Source organism: Somniosus microcephalus, chromosome 5 (genome assembly GCF_052327205.1).
Source record: "Somniosus microcephalus isolate GS21.2 chromosome 5, FLI_Smic_1.0, whole genome shotgun sequence".
Taxonomy (NCBI): domain Eukaryota; kingdom Metazoa; phylum Chordata; class Chondrichthyes; order Squaliformes; family Somniosidae; genus Somniosus; species Somniosus microcephalus.
In genome coordinates, this window is record NC_140991.1 from 56,648,669 (window position 1) to 56,660,637 (window position 11,969).

Sequence of the window (11,969 nt, forward strand, 5' to 3'; positions counted from 1 at the left end):
GGAGGGGGTCTGATCATGGTGGGGGGGTCCGATGGTGGGGGTTGGGAGCGGATGGTGGTCGGGGAGCAGATGGTGGTCGGGGGGTTCCGATGGTGGTTGGAGGAGGTCCAATGGTGGGGGTGTGGGAGCAGACAGATCTCTGGGGGCGGGGAGGGTTTACTGGTTAGCTTGTTAGGCCTGCAGGAAACACTCCTGCTCCTCCTGGCCCACAAGCAGTGCTGTAAGGGCACTTACCTCATGGATTTAACCCTTCTCGCCTCCTTTCACCTGCCGGGTTTCCTGAGGCCTGGGAAAACCAGCCGACACAAGTAAAAAATAGAATGACTGTTAAAATGAAGGCACACAGCCTCATAATATTTAAATGACCAACCCACCCCCTGTGAGCAGATTGGTCACCCACCCCTGTTAAAACCGGAAGTGGGCAGGTTCGAGGCAGGTTGGGTGCCTGTTCAGGTTTGTTGAATTTTAATCTCTAACCCGACCGCACCCACCTGTTTTGGGGAATTAAGATTCAGTTCTATGCCTCTATTATAAAGCCCAGGATCCCATATGCTTTATTAACTGTTTTGTTAACCTGTCCTGCCACCTTCAAAGATTTGTGCACAAAAGCCCCCAGGTCTCTCTGTTCTTGCACCCCCTTTAAAATTGTACCATTTTGCTTGTATTGTCTCTCCTCATTCTTCCTCTCCAAATGTATCTCCTCACACGTTTCTGTGTTGAATGTTTTGTTTAAATCTTTTTTACTGAATGACCACCGCATGAGCTGAATTCTGACTTTTCTGGGTGTGAGATGATGCAGCATTTTACAACCAGTCCTTCATGTACTCATTATTACGATTAGCCTGTCCCGCCTCTTTAATTGTAGCTACGGATGGAAATAGTAAAATTGTCTTATTATCAATGAAATATGGTGCATCAATACAAAGAAAAGGCGAGTTAAAACTTTCAGGAGAAAAATAACATTGTAGCAATGAAAATCTATAATGCTGAATTTGTGCCGCAGATCTATTTGTGGTTGCCATGGTTACATTTGCCATTAAAGACACACAGCTTCCTGTCTGTGAGTTGGCCGAAATCTAACACGTTCTTGGTTGAGCTGTATTTACACAATCAGATCAATGACTGCTGGGATCCTAGGGAGACCATGTAGCATTCACTATAGATGCAGCATCAAATAACCCGAGTTCTCCAGTAACCCAGATTTTGTTCCATGTATGTTGATGTTTTGAGCTGCAATAACTACCTACTTTCTTCACTTACATGAACTATAAAGTCCTGTCTGTATTGCAGGTGGCTTCTCTCCCTTCGATGAGGTGCCCGGTTTCAACTGTAAGTTTGGGAGTACTGCCCTGAAGAGTTTCTGTGACTGGCACCTTGATAAAGCCGCAGACTTTTTGTGGAAAGTACACTCGGGGAAAGGAGAATCCCCGAATACAGGGCCGAGTGGAAATTACACAATGGGTAAGAAGTGTGAAGTGACGTTCTTTACATCATGTTCCATTCAACACACTTTTTTCACTACCAGAAAACTCTCCCGGGAGAATGTTCAGAGCTGCCTCAGCTCATCTGCTGCTGAAACCCTCATCCATGCCTTTGTTACCTCTGGACTCGACTATTCCAATCTTCTCCTGTCCGACTTCCCATCTTCCACCCTACATAAACTTGTGCTCATCCAAAACTCTGCTGCCCAGTTCCTAATTCGCCGTTCACCCATCACCCCTGTGCCCGCTGAACTACATTGACTTCCGGTCCGGCAATGACTCATTTTTAAAATTCTCATCCTTGTTTACAAATCCCTCCATGGCCTCGCCCCTCCCTATCTCTGTAATCTCCTCCAGCCCTACAACACACCGTGATCTCTGCACTCCTCCAATTCTGGTCTGTTGTGCATTTCCAATTTTAATGGCTCCACCACGCTTTCAGCTGCCTGACCCCAACGCTCTGGAATTCCCTCCCTAAACATCTGCGCTTCTCTTCCTCTCTCTCCTCCTGTATGATGCTTCTTACCTCACCTGCCCTAATATCTCCTTATGTGGCTCGGTGTCGAATTTTGTTTGAGAACGCTCCTGTGAAGCATCTTGGGACATTTTACTACGTTAAAGGCGCTATATAAATACAAGTTGTTGCTGTTGCTTAACAAGAACATCTGATTGAGTTTGAGCTTTTGTTCCGGGAACCTATCAGATATTTGTGTTACTCTTGACCAATCAGGAATGAGCTTTATATTAGTCAGAATATGCTCTATTTTATAATGAAAACATTCACATTTGCAAGACCCAAATCAAGACAATTGCAGCTTCCCAACTAACTAGTTGCTGCTAGTTGAGTTTTCTTTTTTTTAAATTCAGTATTGAACTGAAAAGATAATTATTTTGGGCTGCACCAGTGGTTCAGCTGGTTAAGTGACTGGCTGATTCATACAGATGAAGAATGTGTCAGGTTTGATCCCTGCTCTATGCTGAGTTTACTGATCTCACCTGGGAACGGGAAAGCAACCCTCAGTGCCCCTGGTCCATGAGGGAAATTGCTGATCACGAGCCAGCAATGCCTGCTCGAAGTGAAGGTGTGTGTATGAGAGAGAGTGAGGGCAGGTCAGGCTTAGCTGGGATACCCTCCGCCCCCGCCTGCCGCCCCTCACAAGATTGATTAGTCCACCAGCACTCACTGTCTAGGCTCACACATGAAGAATGGCCAGTTGGGAAAACGTTTCCAGGATGCAATTGACACCCATGGGACCGTAACTCAGCAAGGAGTAACCTTCAGAGAGGGGGAGAGGAGATAATATTGGTGAGAAAAATAAACTTCAAAACAACTAGTTGACCTCCTGTGGCATTGCACGGGGAGGGTACAGAGGAGAGGGGACAGTTGTTAAAATCTTCCATTTCTAATCTGTTTTTTCTGTCCGAGTCAATGTTCTGATCTCAGATTTTACCGTGGCTGCTCGAGTCTCACTCCTGTGTTTTAGAACTGCAAAGTATCACAGGAGGCAATGCTGTAAAATGTGAGGCGAGGCTCTCCAACCAGATATATGAATCTGTGATATCATGTGTTGCTTCAACCCCATAAGAATTGTATGTGATAGTTTGAATAGTAAGGGTAGCTTGCTTGACTAAGAAGTGTGTGAGGCGTGTCTGCAGTTCATTCATGCACCAACAACTTGCAGAGCATCACAGAGGTGGTACCAAGTGATGAGCAATTAGAGGAGGAGAATTGGGGAGGCGGTCAAAGGCGTGGTTAAGTTTTCAGAAGGTTTTAAAAGTGGAGAGAGAGGTAGCAAGGCAGAGGGGTTAGTGAGAGAGTTTCAGATTCTAGAGCTTAGACGTCTGAAGAAACAGCTCCTGAAGGTGGAGCAGAGGGAGGAGAAAGGCACAGCAGGTCCCAGTTAGAAAAGCAAGAATGCGTGTTAGCACATCGGGCTGAAGGTGGTTGCAGCGATAAGGAGTGCTGAGGCCTTAGAGAGATTTGTAAATGAGAATGAGCATTTCAAAATCAATGGATTAGGGAAGCAGAAGTCAGTGGAGGGAAGTGAGTACAGGTATGATAGGGGAGTGAGACTTAGTGCGGGATAGGATATGGGCCGTGGAGTGTTAAAGTTTATGTAAGGTGGAGCTCAGAAAGCCGTTGAGAAAAGTATTGGAGAAATCGAGCTTGGAGGTGATAAAGATGTGGGTTTTGATGATGATGATGATGATGATGGGGATGAAGTCAGACCAGTGGCACGCAATGTTGCAGAGGTGGAAATAAGTGTCCTTAGTGATGGATAGGTTGCAGGGTTTCAAGGGCAGCTCAGGATGAAATAGGGCAGTAAGATTGTGCATTACTGCGTTCATCCAGAGCAAGCAGCTTGGAAGGGAGATGGAATCACCATGCTACTGGATTGTTGGATGTGGTTTTTTTTCCAGGGTTACAAAAATGGAAAATTCCTGATCTTGGCTGGTTTGTCGACAGAAGCACTGAACAGAGGTTAGGCACTTTCTCACAGTAAATGAGGAAAAATAGTTGCAGTTGTGTTTCTAAGGTGCAGACCAAGGTTCAAATTTAGAAAGACTCAAGTGAGGTTAGGAATAGAGGATATGTAAGAAAAACACCCAGCAGAAACAGTTAAAGGTGCTGATTAACACCATTAAGAAGGTGCAAGATATCTGATTGGGAGCAGCATTGAAATTTCCAGAAATAGGTATACTGAGATGATCAAATACTCCATGGTTTACAATGGATCTATACGGCTGAGACAGAGAAAGAGGGAATATTCTCTGTGACAAGCAAAGGACCGGGTTGAATAGAGAACAAATAGAGATAGGTAAGTGTTCTGGAGTTTTGAGAATCAGGGAGCATGTAGAACTTTCTTTCAAGACCTTAACTGGTGGCTATACAGTTATTGATAGGGTAGCTGGTACAAATATGTGGAAGCAGGAGGATTGTTGGGTCAGTGGCCATTTCTTGTTCTAGGCTTTCTTATGCATTGTAACTGAAAGATGTTTTGAAGGAATTAATATTTTCTTGGTCCTTGCAGAAAAAGACCATTTTATTTATACTGAAATAATTGGACGAGAAGAGGGACAAGTTGCACGACTATGGAGCCCTTCATTGTTACCTGCTCATTATGGACGTTGTCTGGTGTTTTGGTACCAAATCCGTGGAACTTACGGCAGCAGTTTAAATGTGATTCAGAGGAAGCCATCAGATGGTTTCATGACAGATGTCCTTTGGACCCTGAGTGGACCACAGGGCAACTATTGGCAAGAAGGTCGGGTGCTCCTTCCTCGATCATCAGGCATCTTTCAGGTAACTTCAAGAGTTTGAGTTTGAATGTTTGGTTTGAGAAAGGATCATCAGTTTGTGACAGAGTGACTACAACATATAGTTTGCTCAGGCGGTTAAAAAACTTCTATTTTCAAAGGTGGGCCTGGAAGTAATGGTCGGAAAAGGAAACCGGGGAGAAGTGGCCGTGCACGATGTGGAATTAGTGAGCAACCGAAATGCAAATGAGTGCATGGGTAAGTTTTCTGCAAAGTGTGTTACTCTGGTTTATGTTCAGTGCAGAGCATTAAGGCAAAACCCTGCCAGACGCTGCACCACTGGCAGAGCCAACTCGGTGGTCAGTTTATCGGGAAATCATAGATGCCCGGCCTGCAATTTTCCATTCATTAATTGCAATATAAAGAATATAATGGGCAGTGCACCCACGATTTTCCAATAAACCACCCACTGCACGAGAGAGACAGGGGCAAGGGCAGGGTCAGGCACTCGGAATATTCCACCCTTAGTTAAATGTAACCTTGCCGACTCTCTCATTGATCAGCGACAATAATCTTCAGTGCCATCTCCAGACAGCAGGAAGAAGATTTTACTTTGGGTGTTTTATTCCTTGTTTGCTCTAAAGTATTGTGAATGTCATGTGTAGCTCCCATTGTTCTTTATTTGCATCACTGTGTGAGGGTGACTCTTGCTGTCTAAAGCATCGGTAAAATCATAACTTAATGCCTGACCTAATGGGAAACAAAACCACACTGCCTGGGTCCAGAAAAATGGAAATACAGGAAACTTTTGTTTATCCGGAGGTTAAATGTCCGGAAAGCTCTATCTACCGGCAAAATTCAGGAGTCGGTTCAGATAATTTTTTTTCTTTTCGTTGCTTCTTTTCTCCAATCCTGGCTCTGCAAGCGTCTCTGTAGCTAAGCAACAGTTTCAGCTAGACGCTTGCAAGCTGCGCCGACTGTTTTGAAGCTGTTGCTAAGCAACAGGGTTTGTTGCTTCACACGGAGCTCTGAGCTCCGTATGTTTTAACATTAGCGCTGGTTTCTACGGCAGTTTTGATCTAACGGCACCAGCTCGGTCCCGTCGGTGCTGGATACCAGAAAGTTTCCTGTACTGCTTTGTACTCAATTCATGTAGAACAGACTTCCAACAAAAGCAGTTTGGGAGTCTGGCTGAGATCAGGATTGAAAGGTTATAGAGATGAATATAGCCTGAGACTAAATAGTCCTCAGCCGTGACGTGGAAGAATGTAAGTCTGGAGGATAGTAGGCCAGGTTTGAATAGTTTAGATGTACGGCTGGATGAATATTCCAGAGGTTTTGACTGATACAATCTTTGTGGATCAGGGAGTATTTATGCAGGAGATTAAATCGACGGAATAGAGTCCATGATTAGATAGATTGTACATGGACCGCATAAAAAATTAGCATGTGAATCTTTTACCGGCACTAAATTAGCTGTTGAATCAGAAACTCGTGCTAATCGGGCCCTATTAAATGTCATAATTTATACTGAAATATAATTAGAGAAATTTACATGGTGGTTCTGCAGAGAGAAAATTCAAGATATGAAGCTTTCAGAAAATCTTGCTTGTGCTTATCAAGTGTTTTAACTTTCTATAGCTCCCAGGGATGCATTTCCAGGTCTGGATGGTTCCACATCTATCTTTCCCACTGGTAAGTCACTTTATCAGTTGCTGTAGCAAATGAAACAGAACATTAACATGTTTATTACCCAAAGCCACAGGCAGTGCAAGATGAAGATCTGTGTCGGTGCTTAGAAACCGGTTTTAAATGTTCCTCAACACATGGCCAGTTACATTTTCTTTCGCTTGTCAACCTGAACATTAGTTACAGGAAATTAATCCTGAAAAAAAATCCAACAATGCATCTTAGACCTACGGGCAAGTTAGTCAATGGGGTAGGGAAAAGCTGCAACAGAGCCATGAAGAATCAATTGTGGTGAGAAAGTAGAAGGAAAATCCAAGTCATTAGGGTTCATTGTTAAATATGTGCAAGCCCTGTCCCCACTTAATGAATGCTATGCGTTTTCCCCAAACATAGCGTTCCCAATCTTGGGTAGGCCGCTGGGGAAACAGTAATTTGAGCAATCCATGGCAGGAAGAAAGAGAAGGACATGTTCAGTCATTCCTACATAGGGACAGGAGCAGGTCATTCAGCCCCTCAAGCCTGTTCCGTCAATCTATTAGATCATACTCCAATTACCCGCCTTTGCTCCAAGGCAACTAGTTTTGTTACTCGTTGGATGTTGGAATTTTAATGAGCTCTCAACAAAAAATGTGACAAAATGATTGAAGTTAAATTGTGTTTTTAAAGTTGTTAAAAACACAAGGTGTGCTTCTAGGAGTAACTGGGTGCTGCAATGAATTAGACACCATTCTAACACTTCTGGGATCTGGGGGGAGGGTTTCCTCTGATTGCTATATGTAGTGGGCATTGTAAACAAACATGAGCAGATTTCCTCTGGTTTGTACTTGTAAATGTTTTCCCTTTGAACATAGCTGAACATGTTGAAAAAGATAAAGAGCTGCTATGGTTAATGAAATGGTGGAATAGGCTCAATAGGTTAAATGGCCTTCTCCTGTTCCTATGTTTACAATTTCACTGGAAATACCGAGCAGAGGAAATGTCATTTGTTTACAATGTCACTACATACAGCGACTGGGAGAAATCATCCGCACAAGTTTCAAATCCAGCCTGGAGTGATCGTTTGATAATTTAACACGACTGTGGGGATTGAAAGTCTTGTCTGTGCTGGCTGTAAGGATCATACAGGAAGTGAGCTTTGGCAGTCTCAACTGAATGGGTGTGGGCCTACGCTCAAAACTGACCGAATTTGGCTTTCATTTGCATCGCGCTCAAAAAGTGAAGCTGGTGTGAGAAATGAAAACAGCTTCAATGGTGCAGTAATGGGTGTCTCTTCTGCGACTGGGGTTTAAAGCACATTTCTGGAGCAGGGGGGACTTCATTCTGCATCCAACCTGTGCTGTAGCTGACCCAGAAGTGATTGATACTGATGCTGAGTGCCTGAACTGGAATAGTGTTCTGTTTTCCAGCACTGTCATCCTTTACCTTTATCAATACAAAAAAGCACCCCAACAAAAGTGAAATGTTGTACTTTACTGTTCTCTAAAAATTTGACAATATAATACAGTATAGCCCTTCACTGTGCCGAATGATATATATATTGCTAATGTAAAAACAAGTAAATAACCCAAAAGACTAGGCTTTTAAAAGGTTATTAACACACTTTTTATTTCAGCTGAGGACCCTGAGGATCCCACTGACAAAACCTTCTATGAGAATTCTGGAGGTCCTGGAAACGTACTGAAGACCCTTGACCCTATCCTTATTACCATCATAGCTATGAGTGCACTGGGAGTCATTCTGGGGGCTATCTGCGGGGTTGTCCTGTACTGTGCCTGTTGGCACAGTGCGCTGGCTGACAGGAATTTATCTGCCCTCGAGAGCTACAATTTTGAACTTGTGGATGGAGTGAAACTGAAAAAGGACAAACTGAGCTCACAGAACTCGTACTCTGAGGCATGAGAAAGAAGCACTCGAGGGGTTTAAAATGACTGCGGAAGAATGCCTGAAACTGTGGAATTCTTTGGAGGTTTTTTTTGTAATTGTTTGTCTTAGGAAAGACATGAAGAGCTCTGGATAATGCTGGTCTGTGACTGAGCCAAGCTTTTCTCAGGAGCAACTGTTAAAGCAATCAAACGGGATGCTATGTAAAAAAAAATGAATTATGTACAGTCTGCTTTTTAATTTTTAAATTAAAGTTTTAAATAAACAAATGCTGGTGTTGAGACCAAGTGAGATCATTTTACAAGTATTTATCATTTTCTGTAAAGAGTTATAAATTTGTATCATTCTATTTGTATAATGACTTAGCTTCATAAAATATGTTTCCAAAGGGCTTTAAATACCTATGTTTTTGTATATTAGTCCAGATTTTATACTTTGAGTATACAGTATTTTGATTTTTTCCCCCCACCCCCTTCCCATTTGGAAAACAATTAGCATAAAGCCTGATTGGATACTGAGGGGGTCATGACCTTTATAACAAGGGTAAATAATATGATTTGTTAACATGCTACACACAGCAACTGTCTGTACGCTGATAACATTGTGATTGGCTTCAGGCCAGTGGCCTGGGTTAACAATTGCTTGCACTGAAACACGCGCTACAAAGTTGATTTTCCTTTCTTCTCCATTAGACAAGTGTGCTGTAAGATCAGTGTTAGAGACAGATTTGATTTTACGTTATTTCTGTTTATGCAATATCGGTTTAAACTTCAAAAAAAAAAGGAAAAAAAAGTTTTTGTTATTGAAAAATTATTAAAGATATCTATTAATTATATGGTTGACATGTTTCTTGTATGGGTATTGTTTCACGTTTTGTATCGCTGTGAGAGTTTCTCTTCTGGATTTTTTTCCTAAACTTTTTTATTGGCATTATTGCTTGTGTAATTTGTTGCTTTAAAAATGAAGAGAAAAAAAAGCCTTAACTCAAAATGTTTGTATTCTTGACACACAGAAAGCCTAGACAATTCACACTGTTGTGTTGTATCTTGTACTCAAATCTATGACTACTGCCTTCCAAAGATTCAATTAAATTTAATCTTTTCCTACAGTACTCTATTTGTGGTTTCTTATGGTGGGACGCCGGAGTACAGTCTACTCGTGAGCTGCAGTGTCCCATAATTCCCTGTATTAACCATTAAGGCTGTGCTAGTCGCCACACTAGCCGTGAGCAATTCTTCTTTATTCAGCATTTCCTGTTTATTCAGCAGGGTCAGAGTTCATGATATGTGACAGTAGCACCAAGTCACTCAACCAAAATAAATGAGCAATGGGAGATGTTACTGTATCAATCCTCCATAAACAGTGAGGCTGTTCTGGTCCCACAAATCAGTACTTAAATCGGTTAAGTATTGTAATACTCAACGAATAGTAAAGGAATCTGAAAATACGTTGACAGTATTTTTTTCTGAACCTAGTAATTATGGAGCACTGCAGATTTAAATGAATAACTGTCAATTTGCATTGTGTGATTGCAAACAGCATTCCTGTAACAGGAATTTAGATCCAAGTAATCTATACTGAAATTCCTGTTGCATTGGTGTGGAAAGCTTTTAACATTATAAACCATTGTATACTGTTAGGTCATCCTATTGGGTGGAAGGCATGATTCAGAATGAGATGTATGGCGTAAATTTTAAAAAATTGATGTGGAGAAAGGAATAATTTATTATTTATGACTGAAAGCAGTATTCAGATAGCATTCTGTAGGATTTGTAATACAGTTAAGGGACCATTAATGTTCAACCTTCTCTCCATTTATGTAGAACATGGTAGACTTGTTTCCCCATATGTCTGGCCCACCATTGATGGCTTACCTGACTGTTGAATGTTGAGAGAGCTGGGATTCAGTACGGTTCCCTCTCTCCCTCCCTTACAGTGCAGTGAGTGAAAGCAAAGAAATGCGATTAGGAGACAGGGCTATCTCATTCCTCCACAATGTAATCAAAAGGGTCCCTGTGGGAAAGTGCTTGGCCTCCATCTTACAATTGCCTGGAGTGGTACAACTGAAACTGGGAGCTCAGCATGTGGAACAGGCTTCTATCACATGACTGTGTGGTGTAAAAGTGGCCCTCGAGCAAAACCTTGCTTGAGATGACTGTCCTCAGCAGAAAGTTAGTAAAGAACATTTGAGTTTATAGGAAATACTACTATGCGAGTGGAAAGGAAATGGCTCTAAGGATTTCCATTGATGTTTGCAGAAATCGGACATCCAGTTATGTTTTATTTGTAATAGCAACTTCAATATGATTGGATATATAATTCTGAACTAGAATGCAATTAATTCAATGTCCCATAGCAATATAAATACTTACAGTAAGTTAACACTGATTGAAAATGTAAAACCACAGCCCTTCTATATCTTACTACTTGATGTTCCGACAATTATTTTGGAAGTGATATTCCATAGTGTAAAAAAGAAATATTGAAAAAGATGTCCCCACAGCATAACCCTTTCCTACTCAATTTTGGGCAAAAATGTCTGGGAAGTCTGAATGAAAATAGTGGAGACTCCTGAGAAAGTTTGGATGTAAAACAGTTAAAACCACCTTTAAAGAAAAGTTGAGCATTCTTTCTTTGTAATTTTCATATTTGTTTGTATTTTATCAAAGGAAGATCTGCTATATGTATATATTTCTCTGCTGTGTATTAAACAAAAGGGTTTTCACAATGGCGTTCCTGCCTTTTATTTATTTCTACTGTATTCCTGCAAATTTCACACAATTGGGAGTACCTTCATCACATGGAGTTCAGCGAAGATTCACCAGACTGATACTTGGGATGGCAGGAATGACGTATGAAGAGAGATTGGATCGATTAGGCTTATATTCATTAGAGTTTAGAAGAATGAGAGGGGATCTCATTGAAACTTATAAAATTCTAACAGGACTAGACAGACTAGATGAAGGAAGGATGTTCCCCATGGCGGGGGAGTCCAGAACCAGGGGTCACAGTCTAAGGATAAGGGGTAAGCCATTTAGGACTGAGATGAGGAATTTCTTCCACAGTGGTGAACCTGTGGAATTCTCTACCACAGAAGACAGTTGAGGCCAATTCATTAAATATATTCAAGAAGGAGTTAGATATATTTCTTAAGGCTAAAGAGACCAAGGGATATGGGGAGAAAGCAGGGTCAGGGTACTGAATTAGGATGATCAGCCATGATCTCATTAAATGGCGGAACAGGCTCAAGGGGCCGAATGGCCTACTCCTGCTCCTATCTTCTATGTTTCTATGCAGCGGTTCAAGAAGGCGGCTCACCACAACCTTCTCAAGGGCAATTAGGGATGGGCAATAAATGCTGGCCTTGCCAGCGATGCCCACATCCCATAAAAATGAATTTAAAAAAAATGTAACTAGTAAATTCAATTAAGTACATTTTTCTGGAATATTCAAGGGTTATTGCCAGCAGATAAGTTGTTGGTTTGCCAGATTGGCAAACAGAAGAGTGCAATGTTAATTGGCAATGCAATGATGCCATTATATCACCAGCTGCCTCTGCTGGTCCTTCCCTACACCACAAACTGGTGGGTTTTCGATGCTTTTAGGCATTTTCTTCCAAATGGTCATGGCCACCAAGCAAAGTGGCAGCTTGGTTGTGAG

At 41.9% G+C, this 11,969-nt stretch overlaps 1 protein-coding gene across 5 annotated transcripts in view; it reads left to right on the plus strand.

Annotated features, from left to right (window-relative positions):
* Positions 1 to 11,037, plus strand: part of nrp1a (neuropilin 1a) — a 181,577-nt gene extending 170,540 nt beyond the window's left edge. For all 5 annotated transcript variants that reach the window (XM_085987644.1, XM_085987641.1, XM_085987640.1 and 2 more), the window contains exons 14-18: positions 1,291 to 1,461; positions 4,514 to 4,785; positions 4,901 to 4,997; positions 6,381 to 6,434; positions 8,041 to 11,037. In XM_085987644.1, the coding sequence (XP_085843770.1) occupies positions 1,291 to 1,461; positions 4,514 to 4,785; positions 4,901 to 4,997; positions 6,381 to 6,434; positions 8,041 to 8,327 (881 nt within the window). In that variant the 3' untranslated portion in view covers positions 8,328 to 11,037. The remainder of the gene's footprint in view (positions 1 to 1,290; positions 1,462 to 4,513; positions 4,786 to 4,900; positions 4,998 to 6,380; positions 6,435 to 8,040) is intronic.
* The last annotated feature ends 932 nt before the right edge of the window (positions 11,038 to 11,969 follow it).